At 38.7% G+C, this 23,433-nt stretch overlaps 1 protein-coding gene across 2 annotated transcripts in view; it reads right to left on the reverse strand.

Moving 5' to 3' along the window:
• The window catches only part of ASB3 (ankyrin repeat and SOCS box containing 3), a 161,504-nt gene that overhangs the window by 33,165 nt on the left and 104,906 nt on the right, over positions 1-23,433 (reverse strand). For both annotated transcript variants that reach the window (XM_052647499.1, XM_052647501.1), the window contains exons 4-6: positions 3,884-3,996; positions 3,154-3,289; positions 337-514 (exon numbers count right to left, since the gene is read on the reverse strand). In XM_052647499.1, coding sequence (XP_052503459.1) covers positions 337-514; positions 3,154-3,289; positions 3,884-3,996 — 427 coding nt within the window. The remainder of the gene's footprint in view (positions 1-336; positions 515-3,153; positions 3,290-3,883; positions 3,997-23,433) is intronic.

The raw sequence follows: 23,433 nt of genomic DNA on the forward strand, positions 1-23,433 counted from the left end.
AAGTATGTTGAAAAAAGTCATCAGATCAGTACCTCAAGATGTCTAGGATAAAACTGGAATGGAGTGGAACAGTCGCTTAAGCAAGTCAGAGGGAAGATTTAACACCCTGAGAAGGTCTCCTGGGCCACTCTGCCTCACTCTAAGGAACTGCAAGACTAAGAACTGCAGGGGATGGCATGGCAGACAGATGTGGGGTGGACCTAACCATCGAGCACATCAGCAGAGAAGGGAACACCAAAGATTATGCCTGGAGGTAAAGGGGCTGGTCCAGAAGATCTAATTTCTTACTACCTCTGAATTATGAGACCATTTTTACTTTTCATTTTTAGCACTTACTTTGTATGGCCCATCTGTGCAGCTGCATGTATAGGTAGCTGCCAATTGTCCTCATTACAGTAAAGATCAGGATCTGCCCCACTGGAGAGCAAAAGCTCCACACATTCTGTGTGGCCCTCTTGAGCAGCAATGAACAAGGGAGTAGCTTTGTCCAAGGCTTGACAATTGACATTTGCACCTAAAATAAAACATTTAACATATAACCCTCTTTAATGCAAAAATTAAAAAGATGATCAACAAACAATTCAAAGCAGCTGCCTTAAAAGGGCTATCATAGTACAACAGATTTTCCTCCTTAATGGATACTGTTGTTGAAACATTAATTTTCAATTTCTTATTGGTAATCATTTAAATTGTTTTTGCTTAAAGATTAATATTTTAGAATTCATTTTTAAGCTAAAATATGAATTTTACTTTATGAAGGACTCATTTCATTCCAACCCTTCCTCCAACAAACACTCTGAGGGTCTAATAAGCAATCATTTTTTAAAAACTGCAAATCATCAAATATGGATAATATTTCTGATCATTATTGAAAGAATAAGAAAAAAATCTAAATTATGAGACTTTATAGATGCCACTAATTGATTCAGGCTGAGTGGTGAAAAAAATTCCAGCAGATATGATATACACAGGGGCTATGATTTTAAACTAATGTTGACTATACTCTCCATTACATCCCTTTTCTTCATGACCAGTGTGTGATGAACAGAGCCCACAATAAAAGGAAAAAGCTCTATTTAAATGGGTTTCTAAGCTGAATTTTTAAGCATAAGTCTAATCAATTATTTAGAAGCAAATGTATAAAGATGTGAAAAAGTTTAGTGACCTCAATTTCTGTGAAGGTTTCATAAATAGCAGACTTTCTCAAACTTTTCTCATTGACAAATAATGTGCTAAGTTATGCTAACTATGTGTGTGTTAATACATGACCACGAAAATTTTTAAATTTCTGGAACACACCTCAGTGGAAAAATCATCATCCTCAAGGGGGAAGACAATTTTTTATTTAAAAGGATGTTTCATAAATATACCTTGAATAAACCAAAGCCCTGAAATGGGTAAGAACAATGCAAAATACAAACAGTAAGTCAGAATTCACTGAACGGTCAGAAATTCCAACTGGGTATTCAACACGTCTAGATACATTGAATCTTCTTGACTTGCACAAGGTGGATGCTTCCTCAGCATTAGAAAGAAATGAACACTATAGCTGAGGAAAGATTATGTCAAAAAGGAAACCTACTTAACTTTCTTTTTAAGCAATGTTTTGTTTTGATTGACAATTTTAATGTATAAGAAATGTATAATAATGTTGTTGTAGTAAGAATCCGACTCCAAGCTGTTTAAGTGACTTGCCAAAGATCTGTAATAGACACTATTCACTGGTGGAACGTATAAGGAATCAATCTCTGTAAAATTTCAGGTAAAGAAAGTTGGGGAAATGAGGAAGAATTCACTGAAAGTCATTTTAAAGAGTTAGAAACATGTATAGTTACATTATAAACATACCTATATACCTTTTCAACTTGCTGTTCATAACTATTCAGAGAGAAGGAAAAAAACAAACAGGTGCTTAGTGTTCCAGGAGACAGGCCCAGCATGAGGAGAGAGTCACTAAGCTGCAATTTAACCTATTTCATTCTAAGTATTAGTTACACACTAACAATTGGAACTTTGGGGACTGGAAGTCATAAAATGCATCATGACAGTCCGTGGGAAGGTACAGCACAGAAGGAGGAAGATGAGAAATCAGAGGCCCGTGTCTGAGTCCTGATTCCACCAGTGAATAGTGTCTATTATAGATCTTTGGCATGTCACTTAAACAGCTCGGAGTCTGGGATTCTTAATACAACAACAAAGCACATGCTTGAGTAAATGATTTTAGGGATTATTTCAACTCTAAAGATTTATAGACCTGATATTTGTAACATATCTTAATTTTACACTTAACGAATGCTTGTTTCTGTTGTTTACTATGTCAACTTGAGTATTTCAAGGTTTATAAGGAGAAAGCAGAAATAAGAAAATATGTGCTCTAAATAAACTTTGTTTTGGTAATTTATTAAAAGTTTAGATATTATAGAAGATATGTGAAAAGCCTAGGTATTAAAAAAAAATTGTGTGGTGGCAAATCTGGTGTCTCTCCCATCTGCTCTGGACTATCCATGTTTTGTCAGGTTAGCACTGTGCGCACAGCAATGGTGTCAGAAGAACTGAAAAGCCCTTATATAACAAATGTTTCTGGTCACAGAAATGTCACACAGAGTAATAAGCATCCCACCTCAACACCATCTTCTCTGACAATGCTGAATATGTAATGGCTGTCACTGAAAAACTTTTAAGCAGGTTTATGTTGCTATTTATTAACATAATAGTGTAAACAGGCTTTGAAATAAACCCATTTAAATATCACACAATTAACCAAAATACACAAGTCAGAGGGTTAATGTACAAAATAGCTATCTAAAAGATTAATTAAGATTATATTAGTCATGTACCCGAGAAAGCTGCAACAGTTCAGGTAGCTATAATGAAGGACAGCCCCATCATTCAACTTGCCAATAAACCTGCTTTAGCAATAGCTCATTAAAGTTCTGCTGAGGTAAGTTAGTAGTTGCGCACTGTATTATGTTAGTTAATAGAGACTTAGTAACCAGGCTTACAAATTAACTTGTACGTACTCTTATTTACCACTAACTTAAGACAATAAATTTCAGAACCTGATTTATATTTAGTTAAGAATTACTCTTCCTAGGAAGATACAGCATTAAAGTCATGATCTTAATAGTGCAAAGGCTAACGGATTAGTCTTACCCGATGATATAAGTATGCTCAAGCTTTCCAGCTTGCCATACTGAGCAGCCACAAATAAAGGTGTGATTCCAAAGTCATCCTGGCATTCCTTGTTTGCTCCTTTTTTAAGAAGCAATTTTATGATCTCAGCATTTTCCTAAGGCACAGATTCATATTTTAAATAAGAGAAAACAAAGAAAATAGAAGATATCTCTCTTTTTATTGTTGTGTGTGTATATGCTTTTTATCCTCACTAAAGGAAAACTCTTTTTTAAAAGTGTTTTGGGTGATGGGAAGAAAGTGTTAATCATTATTCTGTACCTTAAGCTAACCCATTAAACATAAACAGATAAAACAATGATCTCTAGGAATTAGAATCCTTATAAAATCCTGCATAATTAGTCTGCAAGCCCAAGCACTAAGGTATTATCACAGTTATCTAAACAAAGTGCTATAAATATAATAAGCCATTGCTCACTATCAATTTATATATCCCAAATATTCTGACGGCCTCTTACCTCTGCTACCAACATTTGAAAAACTTACCTAATCCCTGCAGCCCAAAGCTTCTAGAACTACTAGAGCAGCAGGCTTATTCAGAACGATCATTACCATTTAGACTGCCTTTCTGTACTGCACTAACCACCATAAATCACAGGCAAGTAGGAAGCAAAGACTGTCTAGAATTATCATTTTAAAAGGGTAAAACACACAATTTACATGGAAATGAAATAATAAATGCAGAGTTTACCTGAAAAGTAGCCTGGTGCAAGGCGTTCCATCCACACATAGAGTGGGATCCATTAACATTTGCTCCGTATCGAAGCAGCAGCCTTAACACATCTATCTGTCCATTTTCAACAGCTGCAATACAGCAGTTAAAAAAATTATCGTCAATAAAAAGGCATGTTTGTACGACTGGGCACTTTGGTGATGTTTCCATCATTTATCCAGCCCAGAACTCACAATACTGTGACCATTCCTATCAACAAATCAAAACATATGTGTACGCCTTGTTCAAGAATAAAACATTTATCACAATTATCTCAACCCAAATCCATTAATATATATACTCTTTTGGGACACCCACAAAATTATTTTTAATTGTATCTTAAAAGATATAGAGGAAATGGAAGCAAAGAGCCAAACATTTATTCTCTCTGATAATGGAGACAATATGTTTCTATTTTGTTAAAATGCAACTGGAAGGGGCATGGGATGAACAGGTAAGAAGAAACAGCATCAGTCTGGAGAAACAGACTCAAAAGAATTGAAATGTTGGCTACTATTACCCTTTCATCAAAAATGACAACAGTAACTGACAAGCAAACTGAAAGCATAATACTCTAAGTCTGTACTTTAGATATTTTCAGCATAATAAACAACAATCTTTGTTACAATGATGTTCTTTTACCAACCAATGAAAATTTAGTAGAACCCTGCTTATTTGAACTAAAAGGGGACTCCAGACAAACTTAGGAGGGTTGTTAAAGAAATGCATATTATTTCACTACAGTAAATGAAACGAATGACTCCCAAGTTGCCACTACAATAGATTATTTGAAGGAAGAGTTTGCATGCCTACAGAGACCTAAAAATTATGTGCCCTTTTACTAATTACATTATGCTACTTTTTTCCACATATCTAACTTAATATTAGCACAGGATATGTGTAGTCTAATATCATGCACATGTGACAGTTTATGAACCCTACCTAATGAGGATGGACACAGGTATAATGCTATTAACTTGATACAACAAACAGTGGGGCTGAACTTTCTACAATATTATCCACCAAAAAATTTTGTTATGAAGGTGGGCAATTCTAAAGGAGTTAATGAAAAAATAGAATGCCAGAGACAGTTAGACATTAACAAAATAAGTACACACATACACCATTAGCAAATCATGTACACTGTGAATGCTGTGGTATTAGGCTATTACACTAACTTTTTAGAACTGTAACTGTGAAGAAATACCAGTACCTACAAGGACAGCAGAGATGTATATAGGAAGCTCTGATCTGTGTGCCTGATGACGTGAAAGGAGTTTTGAAAACGAAGATTTTTAATTTCATTTCAAGCATACAGTTATTCTATATCTTCTACTGTTGTAGGAGGCAGGAAGTTAGAATCAACAAGTCTCAGTGAAAAGTTAAAAAGGCAGTGAAAAGTTAAAAAGGCACTAGACATTCGGACAAAGGACCACACTTGAAAAATGGTAATATACATGAAACAATGGGAAGATGAAATCCTTAAATTTTTCTCATAAGGATAAAGAAGTTCTTTAATCAAGAATTCTCTTATACTGGAAGGTTTCAGATATTCAAACACCTTGGTTGAGAGAGTATCACTGAAGTAGTTTAACCTAACTTCTCTTATTTCTAAGTTAATATTCAAGGACATTTTATCAGGCAAAGAAAGTTTTTCAAGCTAAGTTATGTTTCTATAATCAATTAAAATCAACCTATTTGGGGGTGGAGGTCAGGATAGAAAAGGAAATAAATTTGTTTCATATCCAATTCATACATCATTATCAGTGACTGCTGGCAAAAATCACTCTACAGTCAAGACCTTAAGTTGAAGATTATCAGGTTGTCAGTGGTGATATATGAAACAGAGTGAAAATAAGATTGTTTCCATGAATTAGGCTGACCTTCTAAAAATGAAAGTCAAAAAAAATTTTATTATTAAATACAGTACAGAAGTCAGAGAGAAAAATTTTAGTATCATAAATACACTAAGATATCTGAATTCTGCATGTCTAGTGAAAAAATTTCTCAGTGGCAAAGTAGTATTTTTATACCTTTTGCTAATTATTTCAAAACAAAGCAACTGGTTGACTAATGGGTAATAATTAAGAAATAGTGGTTTAGAAAAGTGTATTTAGAGCTTATACCCTACTAAGACAGGCTGAGACCTGAGACCTGCTACCATGCTTGCACCTGGACAAACATCTCCTCGATCAACAAAATAGCAAGAAATTGTATGGTACTAAAAAGAACTGCATGCATGCACAGATGGAGCAAATCCTAGACAAGAGACTAAAAACCCAAATGCCACTTCTGAAGCGCCTAGAGCAAACGGGGGTCGGGGGCCTGCACACAACACCACATAAAACGCTGACAAACCACCTAAGCCATTCCTGTGGCCCAAACTCTCCTGACACTCCTACCCTCACCCCACATAAGGAACACACTCACCCCAACTCAGGAAATGAGCAAGGGAACCTGTTGTTTGTTCTCACTCCCACTGCTATAGCAGGGTTCCAATAAAGCCTTGCTTGAATTTCTAGTCTGGCCTCTGATCAACTTCTATTGGTTAAGGAGGCCAAGAACCCTGGCTGGTAACACTACCATCAACGCCTCTCCTTTGGAAGAACTGAGTAACTTTTTATCCTTATATAACAACTTAACAAGCTGGAGGGGCAGTGGGAACCATTCCATGACCAAGTGTATTATGCTTCAATAAAAGTTAATTTAAAAAAATACCCAAACTTGAACTTAAAATTTGCTCCTCCTTATCATAAGGAAACTATGCTTCTTGAGGACAGAAACTGGGTCCCCTTCCCCTTACGTGCTCAAGGCCAATCGCAGACAGAAGACAGACAACAAATAAGCATTGACTAGGTGAATGAAAAATAAATATCTAAAATAAAATGAGATTTTCTCTTTTTAAGAATTCATTCGTCTCCAAACAGAACAGGTTACAGAATTGTATTTCCTGATATGACAATACAACGGCACTAAACTAGCCAGTGTAACAGTAGAAAACAGAGAACAACTTTTCCTAGTATTAAACCATGGGCAAAAGACTATGACTCCTAAAGAAAGGGGAGGAAATCATGGCAGACCCATGATGATCCCAGCCATCTGCCTGGGGACATTTCTGGATTGTGGGGCAGTGAGCTAAAGTCCAGGCATAAAAAGAGAAAGGTTGAAGAAAGAATACTCCAAGAAGAGGAAACAGCCGAGGAGACTGCAGCAGTCTGCTGAGCTGAGGAAGAGATCAGAGTTTAAGCAGTTGAAATGGGTGGGGCAAAGCCCAAGAGAAAAGAGAACTGTGCAGGGGGGAATCCCACTGTGGAAGTTGGCCAAGAATCCTTGCCTAAGGTCCGGGTTACACATGTGCAAAGAAGACGAATCTTACCAGAGAACTGCTGAAGAGCTAAGAATGCAGCAGATAACCGGAAGACAAACAGTGCTGAGGGGCAACGGGACTCCTAGGAGTTCCGGCCCAGTCAGAGCGGTGAAACCACACGGCTTGCTACCTCAATGCCTCATTAACACTCCAGGCATCTATCTAAGAAATCCAAAAGGCAGAGCCCTCGGAATAAAGACCACATCTAAGACTAAGGACTACTCTACATCTTCTCTAACAAAGCCTAAAATAAGCTCTGATCAGAATGGAGGCAGAGGATGAGAGTTGAGTCCTCCGGGAAGTTAGACTGGAAAATACGATCTCAATAGAGCATAAAATCAAACCTAAACATATTTAAGGTGATAAGCCAGTAAATAATCTATTATTTAAAAAAAGAAAAATAATAATTATTCCTCAGAGAATAACAAAATTCAAGTCTCTATGAAATACTATCCACAATGTCCAGTATACAAGTCAGAAAGTAGTAAGGAGAAACTAACCCCAAAACGGTCCAGATTCTGGACTGAACAGATTAACTAAAGCAGGTACTATAAAAACAGGTTAATATCTATGGTATACAGGGAGGCTAGAGAGAGAATCTGAGCAGAGGAAAAAAACTTAAAAAAAGAAAAAGAAGAACCAAGTGGAAATTCTATAACTGAAAAAAGAAATGGATGTGCTTGAAAAATCAGAGATAGTAGAAGAGTTGATGTCCTTGAAGACATTAATATAAATCATTTAATCTAAAGAAATGAAAGAGGAAAAAAAACACTAAAGGAAAACCAACTGTATATCAGGGCCCTGTGGACAACATCAAACAGCGCACCATACATTAACTGGAGTCCCGGAAGGTGAAAAGAATAAGAATCAGGCAGCAAAAAAATATATTTGAAGAAATACTGCCTGAAATTTTACAAAATTTGATTTTAAAAACAAAAACAAAAGCCATATTCACTTATAGATCCCAGAAAATCAGCAAACTACAGTGTTTTGAAAACAGTCACTACTCTTAAGACTTCACATTATATGTAAGTTAAGGATGATTATATAAACATACTTGACAGCTCTGTGGAAGAACTTAAATGATTATAAAAGGGGGTGCAAACAACAAGCCACTGAAATCAACTTAGCTATAATAATAGTTTAATTTTTTTCCAGGGCTCTTCAGTTCAGTTCAGTTACTCAGTCACTTCCGACTCTTTGCGACTCCATGAACTGCAGCACACCAGGCCTCCCTGTCTATCACCAACTCCCGGAGTTTACCCAAAATCATGTCCATTGAGTTGGTGATGCCATCCAACCATCTCATCATCTGTCGTCCAGCATCAGGTTCTTTTCAAATGAGTCAGTTCTTGGCATCAGGTAACCAAAGTATTGAAGTTTCAGCTTCAGCAACAGTCCTTCCAATGAATGTTCAGGAACGATTTCCTTTAGGATGGACTGGTTGGATCTCCTTGCAGTCCAAGGGACTCTCAAGAGTCTTCTCCAATACGACAGTTCAAAAGCATCAATTCTTCGGTGCTCAGCTTTCTTCACAGTCCAACTCTCACATCCATACATGACCACTGGAAAAACCATAGCCTTGACTAGACAGACCTTTGTTGACAAAGTAATGTCTCTGTTTTTCAATATGCTATCTAGGTTGGTCATAACTTTCCTTCCAAGGAGTCTTAATTTCATGGCTGCAATCACCATCTGCAGTGATTTTGGAGCCCCAAAAAATAAAGTCTGACACTGTTTCCACTGTTTCCCCATCTATTTCCCATGAAGTGATGGAACCAGATGCCATATTAGTTTTCTGAATGCTGAGCTTTAAGCCAACTTTTTCACTCTCCTCTTTCACTTTCATCAAGAGGCTCTTTAGTTCTTCTTCATTTTCTGCCATAAGGGTGGAATCATCTGCATATCTGAGTTTATTGATATTTCTCCCAGCAATCTTGATTCCAGCTTGTGCTTCATCTAGCCCAGCGTTTCTCATGATGTACTCTGCATATAAGTTAAATAAGCAGGGTGACAACATACAGCCTTGACATACTCCTTTTCCTATTTGGAACCAGTCTATTTTTCCATGTCCAGTTCTAACTGTTGCTTCCTGACCTGCATACAGGTTTCTTAAGAGGCAGGTCAGGTGGTCTGGTATTCTCATCTCTTTCGGAATTTTCCACAGTTTATCGTGATCCACACAGTCAAAGGCTTTGGCATAGTCAATAAAGTAGAAATAGATGTTTTTCTGGAACTCTCTTGTTTTTTCAATAATCCAACGGATATTGGCAGTTTGATCTCTTATTCCTTTACCTTTTCTAAATCCAGCTTGAACATCTGGAAGTTCACGGTTCACGTATTGCTGAAGCCTAGAGAATTTTGAGCATTACTTTACTAGCATGTGAGATGAGTGCAACTGTGTGGTAGTTTGAGCATTCTTTGGCATTGCCTTTCTTTGGGATTGGAATGAAAACTGATCTATTCCAGTCCAGGGCTCTTATTTGCATTCAAAAGAAAACTGGCCATTTTACCATGTCCTTTAAGACTCAGCAATAGTAAATAGTTAATCCAATCATTCAACCGTGCCAAAGACAGTAATAAGCACGAGAGGCATAGAAAGCAACCAACCTACAAAGTAGTTGCCTTCATGGAACTTCTATTCTAGTGGGACTGATAGTAAGTTAGCACATTGATAAAATAAGTTCTGACAAAAGCAACTGTGAAATTTTTTTATGGGGAAAAACAAGTGAAACTTACTAGGTAAAGTAACAGGCAGTAACTGAGTTTGAGAATGCTATGGTCTGATCTTGGAAGCTAAGCAGGTTCGGACCTGGTTAGCACTTGGTTGGGAGAATGCCATGGTAGAAAATGGGACAGACATCATCTCTTTGATACAGAAACTTCTGAACAGAGAAATGAGAGACAAGAAGCAGTAAGCATGCAAAAAAGTGGAAGATGAGTACTCCAAACAGGAAACAGGAAGTATAAAGGCAGTGAGGTAGAAGAGCTGAGTATATGTAAGGAATAATAAGATTGTCAGGAGAGGAAATAAAGCAACCAAGGTAGAAAGACGTGAAATTTTGTAAGCCTTGACAAAAAGTTAGGTGTTTTTGCTTTTTTTTTTTTAAGGAAAAATGAATTTGTAGCAACTTTTAGGAGCACAGCTCATCACCTGCTTGTTCGGAACATAAATCTTGAGGAGTTGAGTGATCTGCCCAATGTCACAGAGCTAATGCCTATCAGACTGGAGACCAGGCTTCCCAGCTATTAGTTAGGACTCCCTCAACTAGTCCCGGTAATATTAAAAAGAATAGGAGTCAGCAAACTTTCTGTAAAGAGCCAGAAAATACAGTCCCCAACTTAAGATGGTTCAACAACAATTTTTTGACTTTACGATAATGTAAAAGGGAGACACATTCAGAAGAAACTGCACTTTGAATTTTGATATCTTCCTGGGCTAGCAACATGTGGTATAACCATCTCTCACAACACTGAACAGTGGCAGCAAGCTGCAGCTCCCCATCAGCCAGCCACCAAATCACGAGGATAAACAAATGACACACTTGCAACCATTCTGTTTTTCACTTTCAGTATAGTTTCAATAAATTACATGAGACATTTAACACTTTAAATTATAACATAAGCTTTGTGTAAGATGTTTGTGCCTAATGAAAGGCACAATGTAGGCTAATGAACATGTTATGAGCACGTTTAAGGTAGGCTAGACTAGGCAATGACGTCTGGTAGGCTAGATGTATTAAGCGGATTTTTAACTTACAACATTTTCAGCTTACAGTGGGTTTACTGGGATGTAACCCTTTCCTAAGTTGACGAAGATCTGAACTCTATTATATCTAGTTTCTCTGGTTCAACATTATATTTATAAGATTTTTCAATATTATTGCCTCCAGTTGCCGATCACCCCTTTTTGTTGCTGTGTACCATCTCCTTGTGTAAACAGAACACTATTTACCCGTTCTATTGCTGGCAGATGCTATTTGGAAAGCTTTCTGTCTGGGGCTGTTAAAGAGTGTGCAACAATAAGAATATTCTAGCACATGTCACTTTTAGTGAACACTGATACACATTACTTTGGGATATATCCCTAAGGACGGAACTGTTGGGACAGAAGATATGTACGTATTTAGCTTTAGTAAATTCTTCCAAACAGTTTCTCAAAGTGGCTGAAACAAATTCACACTCCCACCAGTAATCTATCTTTCGGTTGCTCTACATCCTCATAAACACTCGGCAATTTCAATCTTTCCTTTTTTACCCATTCTGGTAGATGTGTAATGTTTACTCTTACCTTAAGCATCAGTTACCTCAAATTCTCTTTGAAAGTAGTCGAGATATGAATAAATAAACAAAATGTAACACTGTCTTTGTTCTGAGTTCCTTTGGGACTCATTAACTTGGGTACAAGTCAAGTCATGTTAACTGTAAACTAAAATTTCAAATCTTGACATTGGGGTTACAGAAGAAACAAGTTGATAACAGCTATAACTGGCTGACATTACACAGGAGGTTCACTATATTCTCTTTTCAAATACACTTTAAATGCTTCACAATAAAAGCTTTTAGTATTTTTCACCAGCTCATGGCCCCACCCGCATAGTATGGAAACTGCATTACCTAACAAATTCTACCCCCACAAAGACTTCTAGTCTCCTAAACCTGTCATCTGCTCTGAGACACCTTCCTGGTGGTTCACAGTTGTAAAGGCCATTTGAAGTTTATAACTGGCATAGTGCCAACGAGAGTGTCACCTAGGCCGTAGGCTTATCTCCCAACTCTGAACATGCGAGATGCCAAAGTACTGCTGGTTTCCCTGCAGCCCCACTGTAGAGGCAACATGCTGTATGTCTGAGCACCCTTGGAGAAGATGCCCTGTGCCCTAACCTTCAACATGTTCTGTCCCTAAGTCTCCTACAGAGTAGGGCCACTAATAACCCTGTGCCTCTCAGAGCCGCTCACAGAAACAGATCCTTCACCTTCTGCTTTCAGCTCCTCTCACTACAGGGCTCAAATATGAATTCCAGGCTGTTCTTCAATACCCATGTTTCCCAAAAGCCCCCCTACCTCCTAGTCACACAAATAAAAATCTCCACCTGAAAACCATTAATTCTACCCCCGAATTTGCCATGTACTGGTTCATGCTCACAAAAATGCTCAGATGTCTCAAACACATCTGAATTATAATTTAGGATCATAATGGTGTCCTAACTGTAATGGAAAGAACACAGACTGTGTAGTCAGGCACTCTGTCCAGCTATGAGCAAGTTATTCCCTCACTCACATTTATAAAATAAGAATAATCTACTTACCTAGGGGTTTTTATTTTGACTAAATAATTAATATAAGTAAATACAGTAAGTGCTCAATAAATGTTCTTTCCTTCCCTCCCTCAGTCCCCTTACCCCCTTCCTGATAAACTACTGGTCACCTTCTCTTCTTAACAAACTATACATACAGGATACTCAGAAGGTTATTAGCTTTTCAATCATGAGGAATTAGGCCATAATTAAAATTACCTCAATTATTCAGACCTCTGATTAAACTTCTCTTACCAACACTCCATGTGCCCTAAGGTGAGTCTGTCCCCTATGCAGAATCAATCCTTCTGACCAACAACCCAATTAACTGCAACAACCATCACCAGCACTAAGAGAACTGCATATTCAGGTCCCCTTCAAAATGAGAGTGCAAACTCTCAGGTTTCCCCAATCTACTGTCCGAATTATTTCCTCCATGATAATCATCCACAAATCCGCTTTATTAGTTTAATAAACGCTTATGTTTAACTTTCCTCCTCCACAGCCATAACTGATCTGTCTTACAAACATATACACTATTTCCCATTCAAAAAAGGAATTCAAAGCTCATAATCCTCTTTCTTTGCATGGTCAGCTCCTCTATGAACAGTCATTCACTTGCCCAATGTTTCTTTCTTCCAAAAAACAGAATTGGGTCTATAGGTAGGCAGATGCTTATTAACACAGAACCTTTACGCTTTTTTTTTTTTTTTTTTTTGGTCCTTCCACTTCCTGTCAAAGTTTTCACAGACCTAAAGACACTTCTTTAGATGGTTTGGAGCATAAGTCTGATAATCACCTAATCAACTGAGAGTAATGAGGGAAATTCATTTGCAATTTCTACCATCCCACTGATAAGCAAAGGACAGGATAAGTTGGTGTTTTCTTTGTTCCCTCACCTCTCTACATGGGACCCACCTAGTACTACATACTATTGCAAAGAGGACCAACATTTCAAAGACAGAAGAGGACCATAGCTCATTTAAGGATGTACAAAGAGCTGCACTCTCCAACGCAGAAGCCAGCAGCCATACGTGGCTACTTAAATCTGATTAATTAAAATTAAATGAAAATTTGAGTACCTCAATCAAACTAGCCTCATGGAAAGAGTTCAAGATCCACACTAGGCTAGTGATTGGACAGTACAAATTTAGGACACTTTCAAGAGTTACTGTACTGTCAAACTCAGCACATTTTTTAGCCTTAAGAATCGCTGCAAGCTCACTGAGCATTTTCTGTTGTTCGGAAGAAAGTCCACTGCCTATAAGTGCAAGAGGCCCATCCCGACGCTGACCAGTGTTTACTACTGAGCAATGGCTAGTTGATGATGATTCCTTCTTCTCCGGTAGCAGCAACAGTGATTTCATATTTTTACTGTCTGCATAATCCACCCGCTGCAGACCAAATATGTTGACTGCCTCCCTGGAGGCTCCATAGGCGAGTAACAGCTTGACAATGTCCACATGCCCATTCTTCAGTGGTGCTCACCAACGCCTTGTGCTGGAGCAGCAATTCCACCACCTTCAGGTGCCCGTGATTGCAGGCTTCATGCAATGGTGTCCACCCAGCATGATCTTTAACATTTGGGTCACTTCCACTTTGTAAGAGGTATTCAACGGAAGGGATGTCGCCCTTAATTGAAGCAATATGGAGCAAAGTCTCTCCTCGATGATTTCTCTTCACAGCTGTAAGGCTAATGGGCCACAGCTTTGTTGCTGAGGGACTACACATCATTCATCTGTAACTTGGACTGTTCAGTGTAGAAGGCGGCATACCTGGCGAAAGGCTAATGGATTCAACCAATATAGTACGGCTTTTCCTCCTTAACGTGTCACCAACTTTAAGTTTGTTCGAAGGTGGTAAAGAACAACCAGGCAATGGCATGTTTTCTGAGAACACTGTTTGCTTAACAGAGTTTCCACCAGTGCTCTGACTGCTGCTTCTGCATCTCTTAGAAACAGGACTGAAAATTCTATCGTGATGCCCAAGCTTCCCATTACAACCTGATGGCAAGGATTTCTTGGACGGAAGATAGTTTGCAGAGACTGTCTTTTCAGGAGTCACTACTCCATTCTTGCTCTCAATTTCTGGAGAGTGCAACGATTCTTAAGGCTAAAAAATGTGCTGAGTTTGACAGTACAGTAACTCATATCATTGTTCCTGGTGATACAGTTCAAAGCACCCTGAAATGTATGCTTGGAATTCTCAGTGGATACTGGATCCTAAAATTTGAATGGGTGAAAGTATGTCTATAAAGCAAAGAATGTGAACAGGAAAGAAAGTATGAAATTCCTGAAGGACCACAGAAAAGCAGGCTCAACAGAGAACAGCTGTTGCCAAAGCTGTCTGATGGATGCTACTTATATTTTGGGGGAACCTTCAAACACCATCCAAAGGACAACCTTATTAAGCTTGTTGCAGCCGGTGGGGGCCAGATCCTTATTAGAAAGCCCAAGCCAGACAGTGATGTGACTCAAACCATCAATACAGTCGCATACCATGCCAAACCTGATTCTGATCAGCACTTCTGCACACAGTATATCATCTATGAGAACCTGTCTAATCATCGCCCAGAAATGGTTCGGCAGGGCAAAGTCTGGATGGCTCCTTCCCGCTGGTTTATAGATTGTGTGATGTCCTTTAAGTTGCTTCCTCTTGACAACTGAATTCACACAGTGTAATAACCTAGTGATTGCACTGTTTTCATTAGTCACATTTTTACAAATAGGTAGACTCATTCATCAGAGAAGGCGATGGCACCCCACTCCAGTACTCTTGCCTGGAGAGTCCCATGGACAGAGAAGCCTGGTGTGCTGCAGTTCATGGGGTCATGAAGAGTCAGACACGACTGAGCGACCTCACCTTCACTTTTCACTTTCATGCATTGGAGAAGGAATTGGCAACCCACTCCAGTGTTCTTGTCTGGACAATCCTAGGGACGGGGGAGCCTGGTGGGCTGCTGTCTATGGGGTCACACAGAGTCGGACATGACTGAAATGACTTAGCAACAGCAGCAGCAGCAAGTTCCAGAGGACAGCTTTCGTCTAGAGTTTAGAATTTAACTGAACTGGAATTTAACCTAGAATACTAGGCATCTCTACCTCCAAGATACATGCCTGGCAATGAAGACAGGGAGCCAGGCCATTAGTTGTGGTTCCTATGGTTTGAGACAGGTGTTCAAGGAGAGAAAGGAAATGAGTAATTCTGGAACCTGGAAAAGTACTGTGGATTCTCAAAGAGAAAAAGAAAGTAGAATCAGAGGACTAGAGTTCAAGGATAAAGAATAAAGATGAAATAAAACATCTCATTTTGAAGACAGAGCTCAGAGTGCCTGAGGTACACAGAGAAAGGGGAGAAAGGGTTTCCTTTTTTCGATCCAAACAGATTTCGTCTATAAGACTCTAGCTGACACAGCAGAAAAGAAAATCCAGAAGCTCTGAGGACAGGGACACTACTCCTCCCCCAACAGGTCAGACTACTATGCTGAAGAAATTGTACAAACTGAAGTCTAAGAAAGCAAAAATGATATGATAACATCATTTCCTGCAATAATTTCTAGGGAGACATTTATACTGTTAAAGAAACACAGTTTTTCCATTTCCTGTATTTAAGAGGGAAAAAGAAGTAATCTGAGATAACATAACATGAATATCAAATATTATTGAAAAGAAGAAATCAAGGAAATGGAAACAGCCGTGCATAAAACTTCTAACCAAAATCAAAACTCAGTTGAGGCATGGAGCACACTGAGTGCAGCCACAAGGCCCACACACAGACTTCATGAACACGAGGACTCAACACAGGATTCTCATCTGAGAGAAACAGGATAAGAAATAAAGAGCGACACAAAATGTAAGTAATACATCTAGGAATAAGAAACTCAAACTAAAAATAGTAAGCAATGATCATTATTCAATGCAGCATTCATCAAAGAATAAATTTCTAAAGGAAGGACTTTTAAAAATGTGACTATCCTACTGAATGCTCTTTTGGAAAAATGCCTAAAGTGACACTGTGTTCTAAGGAACTCCTATAGACAAGTTCTGTACCGAACACAAAAATCGTAGTGAGTTGAGTTTTATATCTACAAGCTAGAAATATACTCTTTCATCTTGAAGCTCAGATTTTGACCACAATTCTACTGAGAAATATCATGATCAGTAAGGCTGTATAGAACAGTTTAACCACAGGCTGGCCATCTCCTCCACTTATAGCAACAGGTTGGTGATTTCTGAGGAGTCTCAGAGATTACCTATATATCATATTAGTACATTTGATTTGTACATGAATTTTTAACTGCATCTACACTCTAAAGTTCTGCATCTATTCTCCATTTTGCACTTCAAATTTCTACATAATTCAACAATAAAATAATTTCCACTGCTTATCTAATTTGAGTAAACTTTTTCCCTATCTCTTTCACAAAGCAAAAAAGAATATTTGCAACAATTTTATCTACCGTGTATTTCTCTGGTCCTGTGATTACACTGACATCTGGTGGCACTAGAAAAGAATCTAGACAGCAAAGAAAAATAAATTTTTTTCCACTGTTGTGAATCCATCCTACGAATTCTATGACCTCAGATTTTGTTTTTCTAAGATTACCTATTCCTAGGACAGCAAAGTACTATACTAACTCCACTGATGGCACGTTAGTTTCAAACTTTCACTATAATAAAGTGACTGGCAAAGATGGAAAATTATTTCAAAAATGTCACTGGGTAAGCTGGACTACCCACAGGTATTTATCTCATAATTAAATTTTATAATCAGAACAGGATAACCAACAAAACCTTATTGTATAGCACATGGAACTCTGTTCAATGTTATGTGCCAGCCTGGATGGGGGTGGGGGTTTGAAGGAGAATGGAATCATATACATGGATGGCTGAGTCCCTTCACCATTCATAAAACTATCACAACATTGTTAATTGGCTATACTTCAAAACAAAATGTTTGTAGTGTTAAAAAAATTAAATTCAAATATAAAAAATAAATTTGGAGAAGAAAAAAATAAATTTTATAATCAGAACAGTTATGAAGTAAGTTTTTCCCATTAAAGATATATACATAGTTTCAAGCACTTTCCGTATATATTCAAATATACTTCGATAATATGTCTTGGCCATGAATCTTTAGTCTGAGAAGTGAAAGGGAAAGTCACACAGTCGTGTCCAACTTCTCTGCGACCCCATGGACTACAGTCCATGGTATTCTCCAGGCTAGAATACTGGAGTGGGTAGTGTTTCCCTTCTCCAGGGGATCTCCCCAACCCAGGGATTGAACCTAGGTCTCCCACATTGCAGGCGGATTCTTTACCAGCTGAGCCACCAGGGAAGCCCATTAATCTCTCATTGGGCCTAATTTATCATAGGTATACATTTATAGGTAAGAACAGTACACACATGGTTTGGTATAATCTGAGGTTTCCAGCATCCCCTGGTGATCTTGGAACAACATATGCTCCACAGATAAGGGAGAACTACTAAATTGACATAAAATTAAAAAACAAACAAAACTAACCCAGGGTTCAAACCCAGATCTCCCACATTGCAGGCGGATTCTTTACCAGCTGAGCCACAGGAGGAGCCAATCTTTAGCCTAAAAGGTAGTATTTTGTTGCCTAGAAAATTTTTTTCTAAAGTTATAATCGAAAGTTCACTTCTTATAAAGGACCTGGTGTCTCCCAAGTCTTTAACAATCTTAAAAATGTATACTGATGGGAAAAACCATGACCTCGTGGACAAAGTTTATTATGTTAGGAATATATTAATAACAGAGCTTATGAGAAGTACCTGATTCCATGATATGTCTCTATTTCTGATATAGAGAAGTCAAATGGGCAATTAGACAACAGAGACCATATCCAGAAAAGCACATCTTTCAATCACATGGAAGTCTTAGGAGACAAAAAACTAAAATTCTATTATTTTATTATTTCTCCACATGTCTCCCCACCAACAGAGCTGAGAGAAACATTTTAGACAGCACATCTTTAAATTTACATATTCATCCAGAATTATAACAGTGAATCCTACAACTCTTTATAATGATCCAATTCACATTCCTGAAATTCTCATAAAGCAGTATCCTCCTTACAGGAGCTACCTCTGCATGATCTCCACAGTATGGCTTACAGAAATAAATCACTACACTGAGGAGTCCCTAGCAGAGAAAAAGTATATGGCAAAACATACCCCATCCCAAGGACTCCTAATTATAGAGAAGCAACACTTTTATTTCAGCCATGCTAACCAGTGACGTTCATTACACAACTGGCCAGTGGCAATCATAATCATAAATAAAGGAACGACTGCATTAACTACGTAACGATTCCACCTGACAGCCACACATCCATACTGTACAGCAGTGCTACTCAGTACTGTTCACAGCCTGTTGATCTACCAACTGTTATCAGTCCTCAACAAAATGAGAAATTTTTACCAGGATGTAAATCAGTTATGTCCTTAAAACATATTGTTTAGTTCAGCTGACATTTCTCTTGAAAGAAAACTATTTTGATAAAGGAAGTTGTACAAATGTAAATCACTGATTTACATTATGGCTCAAGCCCCTTATCAACAGACTGCCATTTCTGAGTAGCACTGGTCTATGGTATCTAAAGAGAACAGAGATTGCACTGTATGAGCAGGATGCAGTGAGGAATGCCTCATTTAAGTCTATTTCTACCATACACTAGAATATTAAACTATACAAAATACTGACATCAAGAATTTCTGTCTTACTTTAAAAATCTGGACTTTCAATTTTAATATTGTGAATAAAGTAGTTGCCCTTACTCTTCTTAGAAAGCATTAAAGAGCAATTAATCCAAAATCAGCAAAGAAAATAAGAAATAAAAACACATCCTGCATTTTTAGCAAAACTACAAATCCCACTAAAACTTCAGATCAAAAATAGGTAGGAGCTTTCAAAACAGAGGTTAATCGAAGGCACCTGTGGGAGGAAGGGGAGAAAGTGTCAACCGCACATCTCACAAGTAGCAGGCAAAGTAAACTTCTCAGAGGTGGGACGGAGGCTCCCTCTGAGGGATTAAACATAAATGTCTAACAGAGGGATAAGATTCATTAACTAGAAGGAAGAATACCTATGGACAGAGTTGAAATCTCAAAGTCACAAGAGCTGGGTCTAAATAAGGAATAACACAAACATGCTACATTTGTAGGAGTAGTTTGTCTGGGCTAGCACGGAAGTGAAGCTTCCCACAACTGCCTATACCAACCAAACAGTGAAAGATAATGACTAAATGAATTCACTCACTGGAAAAGTTCAGTTCAGTTCATTTCACTTCAGTCACTCAGTCATGTCCAACTCTCTACAACCCCACGGACTTCAGCACACCAGGCTTTCCTGTCCATCATCAACTCCCGGAGTTTACCCAAAATCATGTCCATTGAGTCGGTGAAGCCATCTAACCATCTCATCCTCTGTCGTCTCCTTCTCCACCCGCCTTCAATCTTTCCCAGCATCAGGGTCCTTTCAAATGAGTCAGCTCTTTGCATCAGGTGGCCAAAGTACTGGAGTTTCAGCTTCAACATCAGTCCTTCCAATGAACACCCAAGGCTGATCTCCTTTAGGATGGACTGGTTGGATATCCTTGCAGTCCAAGAGACTCTCAAGAGTCTTCTCTAACACCACAGTTCAAAAGCATCAGTTCTTCAGTGCTCACCTTTCTTTATAGTCCAACTCTCACATCCATACATGACCACTGGAAAAACCATAGCCTTGACTAGACGGACCTTTGCTGGCAAAGTAATGTCTCTGCTTTCTAATATGCTGTCTAGGTTGGTCATAACTTTTCTTCCAAGGAGGAAGCATCTTTTAATTTCATGGCTGCAGTCACCATCTGCAGTGATTTTGGAGCCCAAAAAAATAAAGTCTGTCATTGTTTCCACTGTTTTCCCATCTATTTGTCATGAAGTGATGAGACCAGATGCCATTATCTTAAGTTTTCTGAATGTTGGGGTTTAAGCCAACTTTTCACTCTCCTCCTTCACTTTCATCAACAGGCTCTTTAGTTCTTCTTTGTGGGTGGTGTCATCTGCATATCTGAGGTGATTGATATTTCTCCCAGGATTCTTGATTCCAGCTTGTGCTTCATCCAGCCCAGTGTTTCTCATGATACATTCTGCATGTAAGTTAAATAAACAGGGTGACAATATACAGCCTTGACCTACTCCTTTCCCAATTCGGAACCAGCCGGTTGTTCCATGTCCAGTTCTAATTGTTGCTTCCTGACCTGCATACAGGTTTCTCAAGAGGCAGGTCAGGTGGTCCGGTATTCCCATCTCTTTAAGAATTTTCCAGTTTGTCGTGATCCACATGATCAAAGGCATTGGAGTAGCCAATAAAGCAAAAATAGATGTTTTTCTGAAACTCTCTAGCTTTTTCCATGATCCACTGGATGTTGGCAATATGATCTCTGGTTCCTCTGCCTTTTCTAAAATGACCATGATGCTTTTGGGAAAGCATTGAGGGAAGTAGGAGACGGAGACAAACGAGGATGAGAACGATGGATGGTATCACTGTCTCAATGGACATGAGTCTGAGCAAACTCTGGGAGACAGTGAAGGACAGGAAAGCCTGGTGTGCTACAGTCCATGGGATCACAAAGAATCAAACATAACTGAGGAACTGAACAACAAATGAATTCACACCCAAAAACCATACTGCTGCTGCTGCTGAGTTGCATCAGTCGTGTCTGACTCTGTGCAACCCCACAGATGGCAAGCCACCAGGTCCCTGGGATTCTCCAGGCAAGAATATTGAAGTGGGTTGCCATTTCCTTCTCCAATGCATGAAAGTGAAAAGTGAAAATGAAGTCGCTCAGTTGTGTCCAATTTTTAGTGACCCCATGGACTGCTGCCTACCAGGCTCCTCCGTCCATGGGATTTTCCAGGTAACAGTACTGGAGTGGGTCGCCAGCGCCTTCTCTGAAAACCATGAGTCAAAAGGAAAATTAGCCAGTGTGGAATGTGGCTCAAGCTGCATCCTGTTGAAAATCTCCTGAAACAAAGGTGAAACCTGAACAAAATCTCACATTTCCGATAAGTTATCAAAAAGGAACAAGCACACATCTATTAAAGACACCAAAAAGGGGGAAGAAAGTTATGGGGAAAACTACTGGTAGACCAAAACAACAACAAAAACACAAAACTCTTATTATAAAAATACTGCCAGAAAATGAATGAAAACTGTGGCTAAACCTTTTGTTGTAAATTTTAAAAGGAAAAAAATGAAGCTGGTGTAAAAACGCACAACTGGAGATCAGTAGAGAAATAACTCCAGAAAGAAAGAAGAGACGGGGCCAGAGGAAAAACAACACCGAGCTGTGAATGAGACTGGTGACGAAAGCAAAGTCTGGTGCTGTAAAGAGCAATATTGCATAGGAACCTGGAATGTTATGTCCATGAATCAAGGCAAATTGGAAATGGTCAAACAGGAGACGGAAAGAGTGAACGTTGACATTTTAGGAATCAGGGAACTAAACTGGACTGGAATGGGTGAATTTAACTCAGATGACCATTATGACCATTGCTACTGTGGGCAAGAATCCCTTAGAAGAAATGGAGTAGCCATCACAGTCAACAAAAGAGCCCAAAATGCAGTACTTGGATGCAATCTCAAAAACTAGAGAATAATCTGTTAGTTTCCAAGGCAAATCATTCAACCTCACAGTGATCCAAGTCTATGCCCCAACCAGTAATGCTGAAGAAGCTGAAGTTGAATGGTTCTATGAAGACCTAGAACTAACACCCAAAAAAGATGTCCTTTTCATTATAGGGGACTGGAATGAGAAAGTAGGAAGTGATGAAACACCTGGAGTAACAGGCAAATTTGGCCTTGGGGTACAGAATGAAGCAGGGCAAAGGCTAACAGAGTTTTGCAACTGGTCATAGCAAACACCCTCTTCCAACAACACAAGAGAAGACTCTACACATGGACTACCAGATGGTCAACACCAAAATCAGATTGATTATATTTTTTGCAGCCAAAGATGGAGAAGCTCTATACAGTCAGCAAAAACGAGACCAGAAGCTGACTATGGCTCAGAACATGAACTCCTTATTACCAAATTCAGACTTAAATTGAAGAAAGTAGGGAAAACCACTAGACCATTCAGGTACGACCCAAATCAAATTCCTTACAATTATACAGTAGAAGTGAGAAATAGATTTAAGGGACTAGATCTGATAGAGTACCTGATGAACTACAGATGGAGGTTCGTGACATAGTACAGGAGACAGGGATCAAGATCATCCCCAAGAAAAGGAAATCCAAAGAAAGCAAAATGGCTGTCTGAGAAGGCCTTACAAATAGCTGTGAAAAGAAGAGAAGAGAAAAGCAAAGGAGATAATGAAAGATATACCCATTTGAATGCAGAGTTCCAAAGAACAGCAAGGAGAGATAAAAAAAGCCTTCCTCAGTGATCAATGCAAAGAAATAGAGGAAAATAATAGAATGGGAAAGACTAGAGATCACTTTAAGAAAATCAGAGATACCAAGGGGACATTTCATGCAAAGATGGGTTCAATAAGGACAGAAATGGTAATGGACTTAACAGAAGCAGAAGATATTAAGAGGTGGCAAGAATACACAGAAGAACTGTACAAAAAAGATCTTCACAACCCAGATAATCACAATGGTATGATCACTCACCTAGAGCCTGACATCCTGGAATGTGAAGTCAAGTGGGCCTTAGAAAGCATCACTACGAACAAAGCTAGCAGAGGTGATTGGAATTCAGGCTGAGCTACTTCAAATCCTAAAAGATGATGCTGTGAAAGTGCTGCACACAATATGCCAGCAAATCTGGAAGACTCAGCAGTGGCCACGGAACTGGA

Source organism: Budorcas taxicolor, chromosome 11 (assembly GCF_023091745.1).
Source record: "Budorcas taxicolor isolate Tak-1 chromosome 11, Takin1.1, whole genome shotgun sequence".
Taxonomy (NCBI): domain Eukaryota; kingdom Metazoa; phylum Chordata; class Mammalia; order Artiodactyla; family Bovidae; genus Budorcas; species Budorcas taxicolor.